At 42.3% G+C, this 24683-nt stretch overlaps 1 protein-coding gene across 1 annotated transcript; it reads left to right on the forward strand.

The window, feature by feature from the left end:
- Positions 1–158: 158 nt before the first annotated feature.
- On the forward strand, positions 159–23503 carry LOC307231088 (protein phosphatase 1 regulatory subunit 1A-like). Its single transcript, XM_080001648.1, has 7 exons — positions 159–589; positions 11601–11661; positions 16683–16720; positions 16817–16880; positions 17979–18161; positions 21191–21319; positions 21943–23503. Exons 1-7 carry the CDS (start codon positions 509–511, stop codon positions 22020–22022), a joined length of 636 nt encoding a protein of 211 aa, XP_079857774.1. The 5' UTR covers positions 159–508; the 3' UTR covers positions 22023–23503.
- Positions 23504–24683: the final 1180 nt, after the last annotated feature.

Consider the following 24683-nt stretch of genomic DNA (forward strand, 5'->3'; position numbering starts at 1 on the left):
CAATGGAGAGAGAGAGGTCTGGTGGGAGGGGGAGGGACTCTATCTGAATGGGAGGTGAGTGGAGCGAATGGGAGAGCACAGAAAGCCCCTCGCCTCAGCACCGAGAACCTGCAGAAGGACTCTGAGAGAGGGAGAGTGAAGCCGGCATCGAGAGAGAGGCTGTCTGGTTCTGGAAATAGAGTCGATCAACAGAAATAGGAGTAGAAAGACATTGCAGGAGGGAGGGGAAAAAGGAGAGGCGGCGGCCGTCTTTGAAGAAGGGACGTCGACAGGCATTGAGAAGAGTCAGGCAGATTCAAAATCTCTCCCTGTCAGTCAGAAACTAAATCATTTAAAAAGAAAAAATTGTCTTCATGTCCGGCCACCCGGTCTGAGCCCTCCGACCCTCCACAGGTTCTTCTCCTCCTCCTCCTCCTCCTCCTCTGCTCTGATCCGATCCTCCTCTGCCCCCTTTCGCTTGTGTCTTCTGTCCTCTCGGTTGCTTTAGAGACACACAACGTGCAACACCATGGAAACCGGGAGTCCCAGGAAGATCCAGTTCACGGTTCCACTCCTGGACACACACCTGGACCCGGAGGCAGCCGAACAGGTATGTACCGGTGGAGGGAGGTGGGGGGTGGGGGTGAGGAAGAGAAAGAGGAAGAGGAAAGGGGGGGAAGCGATGCAGGGAGGAAGAGGATGTGTGTGTGGTGGTGGTGGGGGGGGGGCTGTGGGGGTAAGAGGGAGGGGTACGAAGTTGGATGGAGTGACGCTCAGAATTAGAATCTGTACAGTTCCAAGACTATGCTTAAATGCTCAGAGTTAATGTGGCACGGAAGAATGAAGAAGGAAACCATCCGTCCGGGGGAACGACGGGCGAGAGCAAAGCGACAAGGAATTCCACGGCCGTGGAAGGCGGCAGAAATCGGACTCGCAGCTCTTCGATCTGACTTTGTGCATTTAAATCTGCGGTTTGGGCCGAGGGACAAGCACGCTGGCTTTCACGCTCACACATTCTTATTCAAGATTCAACGTTGACCTCCAATCATCATCGTCCTATTATGTGAAAAAAATCTGGGAAATGTGTTAAAAGGAAAAAGTTGACGGAGCCACCGTGCTCTGCGGGTGCAGAACGGCGTCAGGACGGAGGACGGGAACTGCAGAGTACCGTCTCTGTCTTGCTTTCACCTTTTCCTTACTGCCTTTACACTTCATTAGCCGAGCGTCCGTAATGCGGCGCTTAGAGGTCCGTGACGAATTGGAGAAACGGATTTTTCCTCCGCCAGCCGCTTAGAGACGTGCAGCACTGCCGAGGTCCCAAGAGAAATGCTCTGAGGGAGCAGTTAAAATGCAGAGCGATCCTCAGTGCGTACGACTCCGTTGCAGGGGATCTAAAATAAAGATTGGGACGTGGGAATAGTCAAGGTTGCGATAACGTTGGTCAATCAAACTTTATGATTGCGTCCCGGGTTGTCGGGTCCGCGGCGAGCGCCGTGGAGGAACGCCGCCCCGCCTCCTCCATTTTATAAATTTGACATGGACCGGGAGAAGTCATCCATAATGAACGAGCGTTGAGTGGGAAAAGCAGAAAAGATTTATGAGTCCGACTCTCCTCTGCTTTTCTGACGGCTGCATCTCCGTGCGGAACGTCTCAGAGGAAGCCGTCGTGGTCCGTCACTGTCTCTGCAGAGAAGGCGGATATGAATCGGTCTGCGATATCGCTGTGCTCATAATTGCTGTGAGCGTGTGTGTGTGTGTGTGTGTGTGTGTGTGTGTTTCCGTGTGTGTGGGTGTGTGCGGGGGGTCGTGTATGAACAAAATACACACACAGCATATTGGTCTCAAAGCCTTCAGAGACAACGCAGAGTGGATTTATGAGGGATATTTTAGCCATCCTTGCACCAGGTTTATGTCTGTTTGTGTGTTTATGAGTGATTTTGCCAATGACCCTCATGGCAGGAATATTAATGATGATGATCAAGATAACGCATCTTCTAAACATATCGCTTTTTATGCTGAATAATGTGTAACTATATGCCTTTAAAATGCCCCTTCGTCCATGCATACCACCCATGGCAGTAGAAAATCACCGGTAGGTTATATTACTTCTGCTCTGTGGGGAGTGGAGGGGGTAGAACAGAAATAATGCACATTTCATTTTCACACTGCTCGATAAGATGAGATGAGATAAGAGAGCACTTTATTTATCCACACAGGAGGGGGTTACATAGGATATACTGCAATATCTGTCACTTTAAATCATGCGGAGTAATGACGGAGATAAGAGCTTATTAGTGTGAGATGGTTAGTTGTGGAGGTCCTCCATGTCTCTTTTGTGACCATTCTTGTGTGTAGAACGTATTAGTGCTATTGATTAAATAGGCATGTAGTGGATTTTGACAGAGGTTTTTGATTTTTGATTATAAAGTGTATGCAGGTGAGTGTGTCAGCCTGTGTGTGTGTGTGTGTGTGTGTGTGTGTGTGTGTGTGTGTGTGTGTGTGTGTGCGCGCGCTTGTGTGCCATGTTGCCAGGCAGGTCGATTTTTCAAAGTAAATAAGGATGTAAGGACACATCAAGGACATTAATAAACAGCAGAGCGTAACTTAACAATATGAGTTTTGCCAACTGAAGATTCAATGGCACGGCACAACGAGACAAAAAAAAAACGATTTTATATGTGCATGAAAAAAAAGAGAAAGGAAGAGAGATGGAAAATGGAAAGGCAGATATGTAGGTACCTGCCTCTCGCTCTCCCCTCTGTCTTTGTGTCTGGCTGTCATCACAGGGCTTGTGTCTAGCGGCGTACACCACAGCAGCATCTCTATCTCTGCATCAGTCTGATGCCAGCCGGCACTTATTAGATTCGTCAGAAACTATATTGCTTAGCGTTTGATGTTGACTACCCTGATCCTCATTTGACCCTGCGTACAAGTAGAAATTATATTTATCATTCTGCCTAAAAACAGCACACGCACACACACACACACACACACATAAGAGACATCCCCGGCATCTCAGGTAAAGAAAAAGCAAAAAAAAAAGCACGACTGAAGTTTGGCTGCTTGCCACTGGGAATTTAGCCACTTATTCATTCTAAGACCACTGTGACAAGCCACAGAGCCTTAGCCCCAAAGGCATGCTGGCGCTAAAGTGTGTGTGTGTGTGTGTGTGTGTGTGTGTGTGTGTGTGTGTGTGTGTGTGTGTGTGTGTGTGTGTGTGTGTGTGTGCGTGCATGTGCGTGCGCGCACGCACGCATGTGTGTGTGTGTGTGTCCACGATTCAGTAATCCGGCAGGCTGACAACTCACATCTTCTAGGAAACACTCCAATATTGTCCAATATTCCAGGTTCCAGGTTTTGAGGTTTGACCATCGCACCAATATAAAAAACAAACGAAGAAACAACCAAAACAAACCATCTCCCTTATCAACCGTCAACCATTACCATCAGGTGGAATTCATATCAGAATCTTGTTTTTTTACCCGATAAGAGTATAACTGGATTAAAGTTGATTAAATCCGGTTGAAAATCTGTTTATTATCATGTTTATGATTTAACCAAAATCCCCCTGCTGTCTTTATCCGAACATATCAGCCCGTGGTGTTATATTTATGTAAGACAAGCTCTAGTGCTGAGGTTGCTGTGTAGTGTATTACTGCTCTGTTTATGCTATCTAGTATTGCAGTATAGCGGTATTTATTGTTACACTAATGTCTCTGTCGCAATGTAGCCTGAATGTTATTCTCCCTTGTAAGTCGCTTTGGATAAAAGCGTCTGCTAAATAACTAAATGTAAATGTAAGCTTTTTTTGCATGGGCTCCGAAGGGTCACAAAATGTTGACTGAATGTCATGTTGACTGCATATCAAAAGGGGCGCGTGATGCAGTCTATTTTTTTTTGGTGGGGGGGGGGGGACCCCACAATTCGATTTAATACAAAACAACCGCTGCTCAATTTTCTTTAATTGTATTTTGATTTGTGAATGGTGTTCCATCATGGATTTATCTCCTATCACATAAAGAGCTCTTGACAGGAGACAGAATTGATGACCCTTCCGCCATGAGGGAGATGAATCCCCTTTTAGGATGATGCATCGTGACATTTGGAATTCAGATTTTTTTTTCCATCACAGACTAATATGTGTTCCTGGAAGAACACCCCCCCCCCCCCCCCCCCCCCAATATGGCCTCACTTCAAACATCACCACCCAGAACAATCGCCGTACTTGGCTCCGACCAGAACAGTCCAAAAAAAAAAAAACGCCTTTCCGAAGGACATTTTCCAAGAAGGATTGTTACAGCGAAAGTAGATTATCATTTTGAAGTTATCATGTCATGCATAACTGTTTGGAATTAAGCCACTCAGCCCAAGCAGAAACGAAAAAGCGAGGTGGTTAGTCGCTGGGGCCCGTAAAGTGCATTTTAGGACATCTGCTCGCTTCCCCGCGTGGTTTTAATCACCCTTCATCTCGGCCTATTGTCGAGCAAGAGCGCCCATTGTCAGCCACCTCCACGTCATTTTGGGATTCGTCTTCGTCGCTGCATGTGTGAGTGAACATTGTTCGCGGATCTATTTCGCGCAGAGATTCAATTACAACTTGTGTATTGAATCGGAGCCCCCCCCCCCCGACCCATGCCAATGCTTTACATGAGTCAATGAAAGGAAGGGGAAAAAAAACAATAAAAAATGATTAGGAAGGCATGTCATGAGGGGAAAGACAAAGGAATAGAGCAGGGAGTGAAAGAAAAAGGGGACAGAAGGTTTGAAAGATGAGGAGGGAGGAGAGAGTGATGGAGAGAGAGATAGAGAGAGAGAGAGAGAGAGAGAGAGAGAGAGAGAGAGGAAAGAGGGCGTCCCATAAATAATTATTTTCATTTTGAGTCAAATTACATGGAGAAGTGGTCGGAGAGTAAGCCTGAAGATTTACGGTGGCAGCGCGCTGAGGTGAAACCGTAGGAGCATGATTGTGTTTCAAAAGAAAGAGTGAAAAATGAGACGTTGCAAGTTAAAGATAGACGGTCCCTTATATCCATTAATTGCAATATGGTGTTGCCATCGAACGTATAGGGCAGACTATTACAGTTTGGTTGTCCAATCTCTTTACAGCAAATGGTGACCTTGTTTCATAAGAAAGGTTCATTATAAGATAAAAATTAAAACATTTGGGGCTGGTCCTGTGTGGATTGGTTCAGGAGCGCTGTAGGGCTTATATGGAAAATGAAGGATGTGAGGCTTCAGAATTTTGAGTTCCCCAAACACTTTTTCCCGAATTTGAAATGCAAAAATCGATGCCACTGCCAGAGGCATACAGTAGACTACTGGATCTGTGATGCCCCAATTAGCAAAGGATTACCAGCCGTATTTCAGTGTCGATGCCATAAACTCACAACAGTAATTTATGATCTCTAATGCCTTTAAATTCGAGAAGTGGTCAGAGAGTAAGCTTGAAGATTTACAGTGGCAGCGTGCTGAGGTGAAACCGTAGGAGCATGATCATGTGTCAAAAGCAAGAGTGAAAAATGAGACGTTGCAAGTTAAAGATAGACGGTCCCTTATATCCATTAATTGCACTATGGTGTTGCCATTGAACGTATAGGGCAGACTATTACAGTTTGGTTGTCCAATCTCTTTAAAGTAAATGGTGACCGTGTTTCATAAGAAAGGTTCATTATAAGATCAAATTAAAACATTTGGGGCTGGTCCTGTGTGGATTGGTTCAGGAGCGCTGGAGGGCTTATACTGAAAATGAAGGATGTGAGGCTTCAGAATTTTGAGTTCCCTAAACACTTTTCCCGAATTTGAAATGCAAAAATCGACGCCACTGCCAGAGGCATACAGTAGATTACTGGATCTGTGATGCCCCAATTAGCAAAGGATTACCAGCCGTATTTCAGTGTGGATGCCATAAACTCACAACTCTAACTTAAGCTCTCTAATGCCTTTAAATTTAATTTCCACTCAGTTGTAATTGAACTTGAGTGATCCCATGGTAATAGGTCGTAATAGTGCACAATCCAATAAAAAAGAAAAAGAAAATGGAAATACTTTCAAACCTCACAACCTGTTCCCATAAACACATTAATCCCATTTCAAACAAAGCACAGGACACTCAGCCTCCCTGGTAGCATCAAAAACGGTGGCTCTCCGGCTAAAAATATTTCCAATACAACTGTGAGCAAATAACACAGTGGGCGTGCATGGCTTTCCCTGACCACCCCACACTGAGACAAGGCCCATTTTGTTCATTGTTTTCAGAGGAGGCTGAGCTGCATTTTTGTCAGGGTGTAGGTTGAAAAGCAGGCCTGGCAGTCAGACGGGTTGGACGTTTCTCCGGGGGCATCGCTGGTATTTGTGCGAGTCGAGGATCGGGGACTGAGCAGAATTACAATGAATTAGTGTGTAATCAGTTGTGCACAGCTATGGGCGACGGTGCCACTATGGGAGCCGTGTGCAATGTGTGCTGCGACATGGGGCCATCTCAAACCTACATGCACAGGCATAAAACATCAACACAATAATTATTTTTTATTAGATTTGTGCATTGAGTGGATTCTGTCAAGAGACGAACACTATGCGTCCTTTGAGAGTTGCAGGACCACAGTGTGTTCTTTATTAAGCTCCATTGTATGTTTGAGAGGCCATGAGGTCAGTGAGGCTCCCTGGAAAAAAATATGTGCGTCAATGGAGCGACTTGGGCTATGAAAGGAGGTTGTGAGGAAAGAGGCTCTCCTCATTCACGCTACCTCCCTCTGCTCCTTGGCTCCGCGCTCTGAAAGGTAATTCGGCCTCTTCAAATCTAAAAAGCTAATTTGCGCCAGCGACAAGATATTAGATGCAGACTGCTCATTTGTCCTGCTAGTTTTTTTGTTGTTGTTGATTTTTGCCGTGGAGAGTATGCATTGTAGGTCATTATAATGATCAATTTATAATCAATAACATTTACATATACATGTATTCCTTTAGCGGATTATGACCACATTAAGAGTTGAAGTTGCACTTGTTTAAAAAGGAGTTTGATTTAGGTAGTATTATATGGTTTATTAATTGTTAAATTATCATATTTTAACTATCTTATAAGGATGATATTTTTTATGGGGCACCACTCTTGCTTATTCCCTAGACAAAATTATACAAACCAAATTAACCATAACTGATCAGTCTCAGAAGGATTGAAGGACTTCTTGTGTGATACATGGACTACTGCATTCCCCCCTTAACCAACAGATGACTTGTTTCCAATAAATGGACTTACTACTTAAATAAATTAAATAATAGTAAACATATGACAAATGAAAATAAAATAAAATAAATGATAAAGAAAATAAATTAATTAATTAATGCAGGATTTAAAAATGGTGACACACTTTAACTCAGAAACAATAGTGAGGTAGAAAGTTATGTGACGCTTTGATTAAAATAATAAAACAAGGCACACACTTTGGGTTGTTAACTTCTCTAAAAATATTATTAATTCAATTCGACATCAACCCGTATCACAAGCAGATTTGGAAGAAGAGTTTCAGTGGCTCTCTGGAGCTGTTGGGCCAGGTGGAGTGGTAGCGGCCGCCCGCTGCAGTTCGTCCCTTCTGCTGGTGATTTCCAGCCGCGCCATTGGCGTCTCCAGTTGGCAATTGGATGGTGTCGGGGTAAATGTCGTTTGGGAACGGTTCAAAAAACAAAAAAAGGAAAATAATGTAACATTGCAAAAACTGCAAGGTTTGGTGAAAACGCAGTTTTCCAGCTGGGTGGCTGGACCAAGCTTGTTTAGTAAAATTTAAATTGCACGCAAACTTTAGAGAGACAAGGATCAAAATGATGGAGGAGGCAGAGTTTTAGTGCATCTCCTTTCCTTTAATTGACTGCTGACAATTTATAACTAGTGAAGGTACTTTAACTTTATACACAAAAGTCACATAGCTTCACACAACACCATGTTTAAAACAATTAAAGATTTCAAAACATAAACTCTTGTGATAATGTTTATGTACAAACATAAAATAAAATGAATACAAAGAATTCAAACAACAGTCATCCTTGAAAAAAAATAAAAATTCTCTTGGGTACATAATATTTGTGACTAATTAACTATTAAAATGATTTCTTATTACTAATTATTGGAACATAACTCCAACATGCCTAATAAATGGCATACAGTCAACTTCTGTAATGTGATTATATCACACAGAATGGCATACTGTAATTTTGGTGGAATCTGTAATCTGTAATCTTCCCCTGTCGGCCGCTACCAATCTGGCAACATGAGTGTTAATACATTTAACCGGTATTCTTAGTAACTTTACCAATTTCATCGTACTGTGGTGACTCCTCTGACGCCGTCCTTTGTTCGGTCCCCTGGGGTAAAGGGCCACGTCCCTCTCTGGGAAGTCCCAAAATGCTGCTAATATACTGCTGACTCCAAAAATCTAAATGAGGTGACCGTGGCTTTATTTCCTGCTTTGCTGATTACACACAGACAGCAGCATGGACAGCAAGAGTCAAACAAATCCCCCCATCTTCCATCACCCCACCTCTCTCTCTCTCTCTCTCTCTCTCTCTCACCCCCCCCCCCCTCTCTCTCTCTTTCTCTCTCGCTCTCTCTCTCTCTTTGTTATTTTATGCTTGATATACTATATAATTTGAATATTTTAGTTGTATTCACTTTTCAGTAATATTTTCAACCTGATCATTTTACAATTTTATTTCTTCTCTGTACGGAATTGTAATGAATTTACATTTTCTTGAGCACTATTAGCTGAGACACTACTCATCCCAATACACCATTCATCAAATCTTACCATATTGAAGGCCTATACATACATACTGTACATCCACCCTCATACTTATAATTTAATAACACAGTATGTGCCCAATGCTCATCATAAGTCAATTACAAATTAGTAAAAGACTCTTTTCACAATCTCCAAGTTTAGTCGTGAGTGCTCAAAGCTCCTCATTCTTTTTGTTCAAACAATAGATTGCATTGTTTTGACACTGTTTGTATTTTTCCGCGATTGCTGTGAACATTGTGCAGTGTGAGCCACGCTGTTTGGGAGAAGACAGGTTGACGGGAGCAGACGAGGCTGTTTTGTAATTGCCTCGTAACAGCAAAGTTGCAAGGAAGGGCGGGGCTCACATGACCTTCACTGTTAGTCAGCAGTACTGTCAGCGAGAGCTCAGGAGTGGATTTAGTGTGTGTATGTGTGTGTGTGTGTGTGTGTGTGTGTGTGTGTGTGTGTGTATGTGTGTGTGTGTGCGTGCGCGTGTGTGTGTAGAGGCTTTTCTTTCTTCTATTGCCGGGTGGGCAGCATAAAGGTTTTCAACTGATGTAAATAAGTGAATGAAATAAGTGTGACGATTTCTGCTGTAAGTGTGATGGCACACCTATTTGGTTCCAGGTGATGTTTTCAGGTGAGGGCTACAATGCTGTTTATTTGTGTCCCATGAAAATTACCTGCTTCCAAACAGTTTGGGGGTAGATGGGCGTAAAATCAGTTTCAATTCATAGAAAAATATTGAAATCAAGGGTCCAGTCGGAAGGTTTCACGCGTTTAGTTTATGTTACGATAGAAACATCTACAATAAAAATGCAACAAGCAGCTATTTGAGCAAACAAACAAAGCCCAGAACAAAAGGATCAGGTAAAGGTTTTGTTTTTTTTAACTGATAAGATACAGATACCGTTTAAAATACTGCTACAGATAGTTTCAAATACTGCAACCAAAATTATTAATTCATTTGTTCAATTCTGGCCTAAAATCAAAATGTTAACAGAGAAAACACATTTAGAGCTTAGTTATAACTACTTACATAAATCTTGACAAATCCAGTCCAGTAAAACGAAGAGATGAGCTTGAACGTTTGCAGGTTGTGTGAGTTCATGGCCGGATGGCCGGACCTATAAACATAACATGACATAAGCATAAAAACATTTACTATCCAATAGCATTGCAAGGATAGACAATAGGACCATTGACTAAAAAATATATTTTCTTGAGGGTGGTTTAGTGATTTATGCAATTTTGCAACTGTGGGCCTTGCAGGGTTAACCAGAAAATCCTATAGGTAATAGAATATTAATGGCCCGCTGTAGAATTTCCTCCGAAATCTACAAACTGGCAGAATGCAACTGTGGCTGAACTTTTACCTTGAAAGTAAAGACCCAAAAGTTCCAATTTCCACCCATAGAATCCCTGTTACGACCAAATCAAATCAAGAGAAATCACTACAACTCAAACTGTTTTTAAAACAGTCCTAATGTTATTTGAGCATTTTGCAGCAGCATGTTTTAACCATAAGCTCTCTAAAATCCGTCCCATATCTCGCTTGGTCATTAGTGACAAAATGTTGTACAATTCGGATGGATTAAAATGTATTATGTAACACCCTAATATCACCGTATTGCTTGCTAAATTAAAGCTGTCTGAAAAAAATACTATAATTTAAACATCATTTATATTATACTAAAAACCCATAGTACAATACTGTTTTACACCACTTACAGCTACTTCTACTGCCATTCATACTTAGACTTAGTTTACTAATACAACTAAAACATAATCAGTAATGCCAACTAATATTAATTTGACAAGGTTGAAAATTTAATTCGAGTGTATCTTGACTTAACCGCTGCATTCGACACCATTGATCGTGTAATTTTAATTGATAGGCTTTGAAACTAGGTTGGTATTTCTTGTACAGTACTATCCTTACAGAGTATTCATCTTACTTGTCTGACTCATATTTCAGACTCACATATTTCAATATTTCTATCGACAATTATGTCTCCTCTTCTGCTCCTCTTCTATGTGGGGTCCCTCAGGGCTCAATCCTTGGACCTATTCTCATTCTATTCATGCTTCCCCATGATCATCCTTCATGACTGCTTAGTTGCCAATGACGACAGGATGTTGTCGCAACATTTATTCATTTTCATCCTGACAAAACTGAGAGGTCCTCTGGGAATATTATTGTTGTTTTTGACCAGCACTTGAACTTCAACCAATTCCGGTGAAGAAATATTGTTAAAACCAGCCAAAGATCTGGAACTGTCAACTCAACTGTCATCATTTTCTCTTGGTTAGATTTCTGCAATTTCCTCTCTTCCCCTGTCTTGACCAAGCTGCTGCCCTGGCTAAAGCAATACTAGCCTTCTCACCCCAATTCTTGCCTCCGTTTTTTTTGACCGCCTGAGATTTAAACTTCCGTATTCTGCTGGTCAAGTACAAGCCTCGCACGGCCTTGCTCCTACTTACATTACTGAGCTGTTGATCCCCTATTCCACCACTTGGTGTCTCGGATCGTCCAATCGAGGCCTTTTATCCATCCCTCCGTCCGGCTTTAAGTCAAAAAGCGACTCAATGGATTTGTCACTCTCAAATTGTTCGATCTGTTGAATGGGCTTTATGCAGCGCATGGCAACTCACTTCTATATGTTAGAAGCTTTATAAAGCTTTAGAAGTTTTTCTGTCCATTTTGCTTGAACATGCTTGTTTATTTATTTCATTGCGTTTGCATTTTGTGCCACCTGTCAAATTGTGAAGCCACTCGTACTAATGTGTCCTAGAAAGTGCTTTGTAAATAAAGCTTTGCTAACTAATATGTGTTTCTTATTTTAAATTTAGATCAGAAGACGCAGACCGACACCTGCCACTTTGGTAGCATCCAGCGATCAATCATCACCAGGTACATTACAACCATTACACACAACTCACACCATGGACACATCTGCTGTAGCAGCATCGTCATCACTTTCAAGCAATTCAAATATTTCCATATTGTGATATTGCTCCGACAGATCGTCCCTGCCGTCGCATGCACCAATTTAAACCTCCCAGCACATTCTCATCACCGTTACAAAAACAAGCATGTCTCCTCTCATGGGGCCTTAATGATCAAACACAACCTCTGGAGATTTATTCCACCATGAGTCATGCAGTGAAGTTATACACAATTTCCTCCCATAACGATCCAGGAGATTCGCAATGTGTATCATCAAAAAAAAAAAAAAGCGCTTTGTACAAGAAACAAACAATGTTCCTATTCCCCAACTTCCCATCATCTGTGATTGGTGAAAATGTCCCATGATTGGTTGTGTCACGGATGATCAGTTCAACTTTCTTTTCCAGTTAATTTTAGAATTTTTTTAAATACATTTTGATTTTGTTTAATTTCCTCATTGTAACAATGAGGAATTCTTATTGCACTTTCACAATGCAAAACACTGCATATGAACTGTTCGATGTGAATTTGAGGTGGATTCCACTTTCATTATGTCATAGAGCGATATTTCAAACCTGTAATCAATTATTTTATAAAAAAAGCAATATATATATGAATGAAATGTCAAGATATGCACCTATATTTGTAAGAAACATACCGCGACCCCTGTGCACATCAAGCCAAGAATGTAATTTTCAGCTTTGCAGGGTTCTTTCTATGTTACAGTCTACTAAAAGTCCCAGATGGTGTCACTTCGTCCATCCCTCATTTTTGGTGCCCCTGTCTGCCCCCCATTCTGCCGTAAGAGTTTCTACAGCGGCCAGAATGCTGAGAGTTGTAATCCAACAGGGAGCGTGGTCGCTGCACAGCCCACTTTGCACATTCTGCTGCTGCTTTGTGGCCACGCAAAACGTGCAAACGAAGCAGCAGGATGAGGAGGAGGGGATAAAACAATTTGGAGGTGTTCTTTTCCAGCTAATTCTGTGCATTGTATTCTGGTTAAAAGGATCAACACCACAAAGGAACGCTTGCAATTAATTGTTCATGTTTGGCATTCCCTGTGTTTATTTTTGTCGTTGGTGTTGGAGAAAACAGCACGACGAAGGGAGCCTTGTTTCTATTTTGGCTCACAAAGTTTCAACTTATCTAGCCATAAATGATACAAATAATAATGATCTTAATGTATGTGTGAATGTATGTGTGTATGTATGTGTGTATGTGTGTGTGCATGCCTAATGAAACCATTAGAGACATGGTGAGATGATGAGAATCATCTGATCTGTGAATAATCAGAGAGAGAGAGAGAGAGAGAGAGAGAGAGAGAAGAATTAATGAGAAAGAATAAGATCAAGTGAAATTTAACTTTAGTTGCATGGATAGCAATTCTAGCAATTACGTCCAGGAGGTGATTTAACCATACAAATTGACAAGTGCTAAAATAAATATCAAATCAATAAATATGAATAATAATAAATGAATAAAATAATAAATAAAATCAATAAAAACATGTGCCAGGGGGACATAGAGGTAACAAAAAAGCCGGATAAAAAGAAGGAAATAAATTGGTTGGAGAGAGAGAGAGAGAGAGAGGTGCCCTGATAGTGTTGACAAATATCAGATAGCAATTTGATGATAAATTGTGTAGTTTTCTTTGTAAAAATATAAAGTGAAGGTTGAGGAAAATGGTTTGGCAGAGTAAAAGGCAAAGTGACTCATGTTTGTTAATAAGGCCAGATGATATGCAGCGCTCGCAGCTAATATAAGAAACAATGTTTTTTTGTATTGAGGTCGCAATGCATAATTAATAATTCTTTCTTGAAATTATTCCATTTTGAAAACATATTTGATCATATCGTCTTATTCCGTGAGACTGAATTAACAACGCTCTGCGCGTGTATGAACCAGCGCTCCCTTTCATTGTTTTGCTTAATTTAGTTCCTAGGGAGCGGTTGGCAACGGAAATATGCAGTTACGATTTTGATAACAAAAATCAAGAAATCAGAGGAAATTGGGAAAGAAGACAGAAGAACGCAGACAAAGTCAGAGAGGGGGCGCCAGGGGATAGATAGGGAGGTGATAAAGAAGGAGAAGGGCTCGGCTGCAGCCCCAGTGTGGCCCACATCAGACGCGGCGCTGCATTATTTAATGCTCTGCAGATTACTCCACTCTGCCCCGCGCTCCCTTGCTCCAATAACGAATCACAGGAAATAACCACGAGGAGAGAGAGAGAGGCGACTTACACACAGGCTGCAGGCCCTGAGCTGTGGCGGCAGCCTTGTGCCAAGGAGGCGCCTGATGTGAACCCTCCCCCACTGGTGGCGCGCTGACACTGGTAATGAGGATGACGGGATGTTGACAGGCGCCTATGGCAAGCCGTTCCCGCCTTTGTTCCCTTTTTCCAAACTAGTTGCAATACTGACTGAACTAGTTGGAAAATCTACTCTTTGATATAGAAATCACATTGTTGATATAAAAAAAAAAAACAGACATTCTTGATATCAACAATATCATTTCTTGAGGTAAAAAAAAAAGTGTAAAAGACTTCCCACTGCTTTCAATGCAGAATTATAATTGTGATTATCAATAATGTGAATATATCAATAATGTGAACATATCAATAATGTGACATTCACCCTCTTTGAAGTTTGATCCGCTCCAGGAGGGTTGTACAGTTGGTGTATTTTTCCTATTGGTCATATTCTTTTAATATCCGCCTGCCACGTAGGGCAGCAGTGTATGGCAGCTTACGAAGCCTTCCAAAATGGCTGAATGGAGTGGAAGCAAGGAGAGGCAATCTGTTCTGGTCTGACTGGTGTCAGATGCACAGAAGGCCCGGAGCACAAGTGATTGAATCACCGATACCGGACAGACTCTTCGATTAGTCTTCCATCTCCCCGAGAGGCCAGATGGTGGAAATACACACAGTCAATAACATCTGAAGCGTAATCCTATGTAATTCTGTTTATGGGCTTTAACGGTGATCTATTAACCTTTTATATGGAAAAGTTAAATACATTTTCAAACCAATTTGAATTTAATTGCTGTTCAGATTTCAGATTGAAAAAAATAAATATCAATGTCACTATAAATCATGTCGGTGTATCATTTTGAGTATTTGAGTCTGAAAGGGTATATACAGTATATTTCCATACAGCCAGTCAACCCAAATTATATTATTAGGTTTACACCTGTACAGCTGGCGACATTTATTTGGCACAGTTTTATCAGGGTTAACTTGATAAAGGGTTAATTTAGTTAACATGATGAAGGCTATGTGAACCACACAGACAGTGTGCTAAATAAAACTCAGTTTGCCACTTGAAGGATTTAAGCTGAAAAAGTGAGTGTGTTAAATAAATCTTTTTTTTTTTTTTTTTTTTTTAAGTTAAGTCAGTGTCCTAAAAAATGGTTATCCCACCATGACAAGGCCCAAAGTCAATAAATAATTTGGCTATTGCTCGACTTGATATGTCGATATAACATTATATTGTCTATATTATTTACTTTTCGATAAGCGGTTCTCTCAGCGGCACTGGATTTACCCTCCATGGTTTTTGGGCGTGTGCTTTGCATGCCGAATCAATCATTTAAAAATGGCATTTTTTTACTACAGTACGTTTATGGGGGGCTCTAAAATAGGTCAGACTGGTCCAAACAGTGACGCTGTACCATCCGATTATATATACAAATGTTTGCTATGGTTAAAAATGCAATTACTCTGCAGTTTCATTTTTTCATCATTGGAAGGGATGTCTCCATCTGTATTCATTTCCCATTTCCGCTTTTTAGGACTGTACCTGGGTAGTATCAACATATAAACCCACAGAAATGTTACTGGAATGATAAAATATAAAGTTCCATTTCTGAACCAGTTTAACCTCCGTCTCGGAGTTGAATCTTTCCTGCCTGTTTCTTTTTTTTTTGTGTGTGGATATTACACAACATCCTTCATAGGTCTATGAAGACCATCGCACGCAAATCTCGGGAGGCACTAAAAATAGGATTCACTTTCGCTCGTCGTCATAAATATGCAAAGCGCAAGGAATTCTGCTTTTTAAAAACCGGGTGCGTTTTGTGCGGGGTTCCATACCCCACCGGGTTTGTATTCAGTACAAAGGGTGTAGAAAGCGGCATCAGTGGCATTTTTAACAGCCTTGAACAGACTGTTGAGAAGGAAACACACTCACGTGTGTGTGCTGCTGCTGCCAAGGGATGCATTGGTTGCCTGGCAACAAGGTGGTGTCCTAGAAAAAAAAAAAAAAGTTCTGAGGCAGAGAGTTGGATGTAGGTTCAACACTCACGGTATTGATCACTCTTAGTGGTTTCAATGTACACCAGTCGAACCGTGTTTTTTCCTTTTTCCAGTCCTTCCATAATGAGCACAGGGTCACATTTCATCTATTGATTAAACATGATGTAAGTCTGTGTTTCCATTGGAGCCCAGAATAGTTCAGTTGTACATATCTATTTAGTTTTACAGGCGTCCCACTATACTGTAAGTGAGTGTAATTTTAAGTAAATTACACTTAACAGAGTCCAATTTTCTGATAATTTTTTCGTCATTGTCTCATAATGTTCCCATCGCTACTCCATGTTAACTTTGTGTAGATAGATATGGACTAGCAGTATGTGTCATTTCTTATCTCTTCTTTCTTGACTGCACTGTTTTTGCTGCTGTAACGCCTGAATTCCCCCCCGGGAATTAAGTGTTAAGTGTTTATCTTATCTTATTGTATCTTGTCTTATCACAATCACAAATAAAAAAAACAACTTAATTTGGGAATGATGCTATAAGTGTATTCACCAAGCTCAAATGTAGAAAAGAAAAACTGCAGAATATCAAATATTACCCCATTGCTGGTTATAATTATCTAATGCACCCGGTGTTTTCTAGTCAAGTCAAACTTTGTACTTTTTATTGCCTATTTCATATTAACGGGAAACCCAACGTGCTGTTTTCCTTCTGCCTGTTCTAAACCTCACAGAAATAGATGAGGATCGTCTTCCAAACCAGCTGTATAAGGTAACGTGTCATGTGCTTCTTGAGTCTTTAAAACGTCGACTTATTTTACATGGAAAAGAGTCCTCTGCATTGTCGGTTCTTGCTTTTGTTTCCCAGGCGGCCTTGTTGAACTCCCCCAGGCAGAGGAGGAAAGGGCAGAAGGGCACGCCCACCATGAAAGGTACAGGCTGTTTCGTAGTTTAATCAATCAATGGGATTTTTATCGGGGGAGTGTGCAATGTTTACGTTGACCAGCCGTCCAGGTTGGTCCGATATCTGTAAAACAATGAAACGTCCCGGTTTTCAACATTCACAACCAAATTGTCCCTGTTTTCAGCACAATTAAAATAAAAATAATCCGCGCGTCCCCGTGCCTCGTTCCTCTCCGTTACCTTATTGAACAAAACAAAAAAAGCACCATGCATAACGGCCCCCCTCCCTGCCCCAACAGAGTGTTTGGGGGTCTCAAATTGTGGTCACCCTAGCTATGTTTCAAACCACTCAGTGGCCCACTCATGACCCAGTCTGTCTTCCTATCTCTACCCCAATGTTTCCTGTCTCTCTTAACTGCTCCAAAATAATTTTTATATCCTAACATTCAGATTAATTCTCAAAACCAAAGTGGAAGCAGCCATGGTAGGATGAGGAGAAGTAATCCTGTAGAATTGAAGATAAAATAAATTAAGAGCATACGCTGTATATCACCTTGTTGCGCCTGAACAATTTAACACACCGTGAGTCATGCCCGCAGGCCTAATGAGCGCGTTCTGAAACCTCTCGACGTGCAGATTAGCAGCGATAAAAACGGGGATAAAGGAGATGATTAACGAAGTTAAAGGAGGCGATCACTAATCACCCTCCTACACTCCAAACTGCACCTCTGTCCTTGTGCGTGCTCATCGCGCCTCTCGCACTCATCCTCCTGCCTTCCACCTCCTCCTTTCTTTTAATGCCTCTTCCATTTCACTCACTTGTTTGTCATTATTCTCGCTTCATCTCCCCATCAAATGTTCACCTCCATGTCTGTCGCTCTCTCTCTCTCTCTCTCTCGATCTCTTTGTCACCATTTAATTCATCCAATCTTTGCACAACTTTACTCCCCATCCTCTACTCGCCTCCTTTCCTCGATTTCACCCTTTTATATCCTTACCTCGCTCTCCGTCCTCCTGTCCTCCCCCCATCCTCAAACCTTCCCCACTTCTACGCACGCCCCTCCCTCCCTTCATCCCTGCCTTTCCCCTTCCTCCTCCTCTTCATCCTCTCCTCCTCCGCCGTCCAGAGCTGCAGTTCATGGTGGAGCACCACCTCTACCGGCAGCAGCAGGGCCCGGGGGACGAGTGCTCCTCGGAGAGCTGCCTGTCGGACCGGCCCAGCCCCGACTCCGTCCCCGCCGGCGAAGAGCTCCCGCACGACGACGATGTCACGGCCGAGGCCTTCGAGAAGCTCCGCTGCCAAATGGAAGGTAAAGGTGGAGGGAAGATGGAGAGGGACACACCATATACCCTGCGTGCCCTGTATGGACACAAACCTTTCCACGGTCAGAGATCTGCTGTCTACATAAAAGCTGAATTCACGCTGAATCCGACAAACGTCATTCATTTTTATGGAGAATCGAAAACAGCATGTGAAAGCCTCCACCCCCTTTGGTGCGATATTTCTGTATCCGATGCGTTGAACATTTTTTAACTCTTGCAACAAATTTTGGATCCGACACTATGACCAGATCCACTATTTTTATTGGAAATGGGCTTAAAACAAAGTAAATAAGTTACTTATATAATATATGATGTTATTAACCTTAATGATAAATGCCACCATTTCCACTATTAATAAATCTCTGTTTTTTGCACTTTGCAAACACAATATAAAGGAAGTTTTAAACAAAAATATAATTTCTGATGAAAAATGCACTACAGTGACCTGGAGAGGAGGGGGGTTCCGACTGTCGGATGGATGTTTGGAGTCAGTGTAAAGCCTTTCTCACTATGCATAGTACTTTATATGTGTGGCAGTTCTGTCCGCCACACGCCACCAAAGTGGGATTTTCAGGGCCCTCCGGTACAGAGACACAGAAGACCATGTGTTGTAGACACCAGTTTATTGTAGAGAGAAGGCTTGGTGGAATTAGCCAGGAGTAGATCGAATATCTCATGACAGGACTCCTATCTGAGTGAGTGTGGGGATGGCAGTTTTACCTGTTGCTCATTGGACCAACGAGCAACAGGTATGCAGCCACTCTGACCCAATCACCTAGAGCCAAGTCAGGTGTGGCTGCTCAACCAGACCATGCCCACACCACAATATGTCACCGTGGTGTGGGGATGGTGAGGTTTGAGCAGCCACACCTGACCTGGGTCTAGGTAATTGGGCCCAGGATCAGTGGCTGTATACCTGTTGGTTGGTCGAACGAGCGACAGGTAAAACCCCCAACCCCACACACACAGAAGAGGAGGCCTTGTCATGACATGCTGTCCATCTGCTCCCGGGGCTTGTTCCACCCAGCCCACTCTCTACAACAAACTTGTGTGTCTGCTACCCCATTGTCTGTGTCTCTGTGCCAGAGGGCCCTGAAAACGCCACTCGGATGGCATGTGGGAGGCGGATCTGCCACAATGGCGCCTGAACAGACGCCACCCACAGTCACCAACAATGTCACCTCCCACATATGGACCACGACGTTAAATGAATTTTGCTCCCCGGGGATTAATGAAGTGTAACCTTATTTCACAAGCCTATTACCCATTGGAATACAGAGTAAAGGACAGTCTTCCTAATTCAGAGAGAGAGAAAAATGGAGAGTACACAGGCCTGTGCAGGGATGGAAGGGGAATACAGATGCAGCTGCCAAAAAAAGGTCACATCTTAAACCGGCCTGCTAACTACTGAGGCACAGCTCCTCAAACAATTACATTAAAGCGGACGTGCTTTGATAATCACGGAGGATTCAGCGATAGGGTTGGTGCAGGAACTCGGAAGGTTTATCATATACTACTGCGGAATAAAAGGGATGGAGAGAGCGCTGCCCATCGAGAATGGATTGTCATGAAAGGGGACTTTGAGTTGAGAGCGGGACGGGGAGAACGATAGAAGGATGAAAGGAGGGAGGATGCGGCTGGAAAGATAAGGAGGTCATGGATGCAGCCTCGTGAAGGGAAAAGGGAAAGGCGTTCATGGAAATGGTACATTTCAACAAGGAAAATCGTGGGATAGAGGGATGAGGCGAGGAGATGCAGCAGGGTAAGATTGGGGAAGAATGATAAAGGAAAGAGGGATGAAGAAGGGGGTTAGAGGAAGGGAGATGGATGGAGTGGATAGTGGAGATTGAATGAAGTGAAGGGGGAGAGACGAACACTTGAATGTCATCACTTAAATGCTGGAAGTGGCACCTTGGCAGTGACGCCGCGTCTCCGTGCCAACCACTTTCACATTCAGTAACAAAAGACCAAACTCAGCCTCTCAGCGCAGGACAATTTATTCCCCCGTTTTTTTTTTCCCCCCGGAACGTACGCTCTGGATGGTCGCGGGATACGGAACGCGTCGTATGCAACGGATTGGGTTATTTCCTGGAGCTGACGCATCATGAAAGCCCGGATGGGGCGTGTGATCGCATAGCGGTGGAACATTTTGTTTCATTTGATGTCCGGAAAAAAGGGCGGAGGCTCCTCGGCCGAGGGAACGTTTCCGAGAACCCCGTCCGGGTCGTACCATCCTGTTCTTTGAAGTGACACTCTGCAAGTTATCAAGTGATATTTCCGTGTCTTTCACAAGGGGTTACAGTGGAAGCACAGTTTTTGACCCGTCATCCAAATTAAAACAGCAAATTGTGAAGATGGTGGTGTGTGTGTGTGTGTGTGTGTGTGTGTGTGTGTGTGTGTGTGTGTGTGTCCGTGCCCTTGAAAGGTCACCCTTTTAAACTCACCCAGTGTGAGTAATAAATGTCAAGGGTGATTGATTGATGATGGGGGGCCGGAGTGAATTGGAGTTATTTGTCCACAAAAACAGGTTTCTCAGGCAGGATGGACCCCGAACATTTCAACCATTATTTACTTTATTTACTTTTGTTATCCAAATTCTATTTTGTTTCTGCCCACCCGTTTTAATTTTTTTATTTTTTGATACCTCAAAGACAGTGATTCCCATTTTTTTTTTTTTGTCGTATCAAGGACCTTTAATTTGATACGCATTAAGGCCGCGGATCCTCATTTGGTAATATATCGCCTCAGGAATATATATCTTTTTTTAAGATTTTAATTGTTAAATATGATTTAGTCAAAGATTCCATCCCATACCATTGCTAGGGAGAAAACAGTGAAACTGCCCAATTCTGTAATGGTGCTTATATCTTGTACATTAAATAATGGTGACGTTGAACTAGTCATCATTTTGCTGGGGACCCCCTGGAACCTCTTGAACGACCCCTGGGCCCCCCGCACATTGAGAACCACTGATCTCTTCATCCCTTTCGCTCTCTTCCTTACCCCCTCTCTCAAGAGTTCTCACGGGAGAGTCTATTAGAAGACGGAGGGGGCCTTGAGTGCCCCCTCTCCAAACAGGAGGTGGGATGCTCCAACGTCCCGCTGGAGGCCGGTCCCTCCACAGCGCAGAGCGGCACACAAGCAGGTACATCAAAGTGCTGCGGCGGGAACATGGACCTAAAGCAAAACACTTTCCATTCCAGATATCTTCAAAGGGCCGAACCCTGCGGGGCTAATCATCATTAGAAGTGTTTATTTATATATGCGGAAAATAGTTGGAGCCGCCTGCTTGGCTTGATATCATGTAAACGCACAAGTCAGCAAGCATCTGTGGAATGACTTTGATCCAGCATCCAAGGACATGGTCACATATTGCACTATACTGTATGTTCTGTCTGTCTGTCTGTCTGTCTGTCTGTCCGTCCGTCCGTCCGTCCGTCCGTCCGTCTGTCTCGACTGTATAATTCAATTCAAAGGGCTGCATTGGCATGGGAAACATACTGTACACACATTGCCAAAGCAAATGGAAAGTAAAAAGTCAAGAATGTTAAAAATATCAAATACAATCAGAAATGTGTCAGCATCGCACATAAAAATAGTTTTTTTTAAAGAAAAAAGTTTCGGTAAAAAAAGTTCTATATATAAATGCAGATTAGCTACACTGTATATTTATGTGTACAGTATATATAGAGATTAGATATAAAAGATGTACAGATAATCGTATCCTGTCACTTGGCTCTTCTAATCCTCCTTTGTGATGATCTGCAGGTACAAAACCAGCAGCAACAAGTGGGAGTCAGGTGCCGGAGGAAAAAGCAAAGGAATCGAGTGCGGAGAAGGACAAATAGAGCGTCCCGTTGCCCTCCCCAGTCCGAGCCAGCGACACAGTGACTGCGACTGGTGTCTCACGTCGGAAACACAGCATCATCAGGGCGTCTCTCTCTCTCTCTCTCTCTCTGTCTCTCTCTGTCTCTCTCTCACTCTCTCTCTCTCTCTCTCTCCCTCTCCCTCTCTCTCTACAGTCAGGCCTTAGCGACCACCTTGGCAACCACTCTGTGTTGTTTCTACACTTTATTTGTCTCCTAATTCCTCAAAGGGATGCTTGTTTGATTCTAATAGGTTTGTTTATCCATTCCTCCCCGTCGGCACCAAACAATTCATAAATCCGTTAAAGGAAATTCCGCCGTGGTGTCTGGTGGACGGGGGAGGGGGAAAAAAAGGAAATTGTCTTTTTTTATTTTCTTGTGTCCACAACCAAACACAATCATAAAATGTTGAGACCCACAATCCACATGCCTATTAACCCCTTCGATAATCAGTGGTTTGAAATACCTTAACTACTACCCCCAAAATGTGCCATGACGTCTTGAATATTGTTCAGTCTTGAAGGAATAAACATATTTACTTTATAAACGACGTTGCTATCATTGATTGGTTAACGGGAGATCGATTAGAACATCACACACAAGAATTTGGGAATCTGAGACAACAATTTTAAAACATTTTATTTTGGAAGAAATAATTGATGACATCAGTCGAGCAGTTCGATTAAACCACAGTTTGCTTATCCGAAAAGATCCTAAAGTTTTCATGGTTATGTTATAAAGGGTTGACGTAGACTTTGTTTAGACAATTCATAATGTGTAGTAAGTTACTTTTGTCAATTTACATCCCTGTAAATAGTCAATAGTGAGCCGGCCCTAAAATATTGGCAGCTTACGAGATGATGTCCCCGTTAAAGCACCTTGAAAGTTGTTTAAAATTCTCTGAAATGCTTTTTTGGCCAATTCAGTTGTGATTGTGAGACACCGCTCCTGCATGGCATTGGATGTACATTCGGCAAACTCCAAACATGAGCTCCTCCACGTACTTTGATTTTTTTGTTTTTTGTTGACGAAAATAATATTACGTTTCCAAAAATATAACATTTAAACCAGAAAAAAAAGAAAAAAAACCCTACTGTTGTACGTGCCAGGTACGTGCGTTCACCACATTCACCACATCTGACGTACTGTATGTCTTGTATCACTGAAAAGGCATTTTAATGTAGATTTCGTGACAGTCCTTCAAAATCATTCACTCTAGGCTGACGAAAGGAAATCACACCATTTATCAAATTGAAACAGGAAACAGGAGTCGCTTTGCAGGAGTTCCCTGATGTTGCTGAAAATTTACCCAAAAAAGTCAGACAAACATTCCTGTGTGTGTGTGTGTGTGTGTGTGTGTGTGTGTGTGTGTGTGTGTGTGTGTGTGTGTGTGTGTGTGTGTGTGTGTGTGTGTGTGTTTCCCCTCTGGGAGTGTATTTATGGACAATGTGATATCTGTTTGGAATGAGGAATATTGTACAATAATTAGACACTGGGCTTTTGTTCCAATTATATTTGAATTGATTAATGATTACATCTGTAATTTAAATTAGTTTGATACAATAAAAGGTTTAAATTGGTGAAGTGTTTTTGTGTTCACTAATCCATTGTGATTTGTGTCATTGTTTTCTTGGTTTGTTTTTGTTGTTTTTGTCTTTTAAACATCACCACTTTTGGGTTTAAACGGTGTCTCCCCTCCAAACCTCCATGTATAGTATTTTACACCGTTACTATAAACGGGGCCGATCCCGATCAATACCTTCTAAAAGGAGAATAATGCGTTTTATTGTCGGCCCTCTCCTTATTATGTTTAGGTTGACTTCAGCCACATACTGGAAATAGCCACCGGGCCGTAAATAATTGAAGAGAGCGCATACGACAAATGTATTTCAGAGACGGGCGCCGCTTTAAGAAACTCCATAGCCCAGCCCAGCCCAGTACGTCCAGTGGGGGGACGGCTGCCCCCAGGTTTTCCAAGGTAGCGTTTCACAAGAGAGATACTGTTTCACATAATGGTAAACGTTACGATGGAAGGCATTTTGCCGTTATTCGATTCACGGGCAGCTTCACGTCTAAATGTTGGGACTCAGGTTTTAACGATAAGACATTTCTACAAAGTGCAGCCGAGGTGTAAAAGAGCGACCTGCTGGAAATCCTCACTTAATTAACCACGCGCTCATCGGAAAGATCAACACTGTAGTCTTTGAAGCATTTCAGACCCAACAACATGATAAATACGTAGATTCTTAACTTACAAACCAGCCGGTTCGCAAAACTTCCACCTATTCCCTCGCGAGTGGTTTCTCTTTTTGGCAGTCAATGGGTGGGCCCAGTCGCCGCTGTTTCCCTGAATATAACTGGTCAGTCCTCATCTTTTATAATAGGAAAAAACTGATGAGATGAGGGATATTAAAGAGGGAGAGCCAGGACGAGCCAGGAGAAGTTAATATGCCAGCTATAAAATGTAAATATACATACATATATATAACAATATATAATACATATAATAAACAAATTATCTATATATATTTTTTGACTACTGTATCTACATTTACACACACTTACTGTACATAGTCAAAGTGAGAGACCAAAGGTTGTAATGTTTTTTTTATCATAGTTAGTAGTTTTAGTTGAAGACTAAAA

Source organism: Zeus faber (genome assembly GCF_960531495.2).
Source record: "Zeus faber genome assembly, chromosome: 5".
Lineage (NCBI taxonomy): Eukaryota > Metazoa > Chordata > Actinopteri > Zeiformes > Zeidae > Zeus > Zeus faber.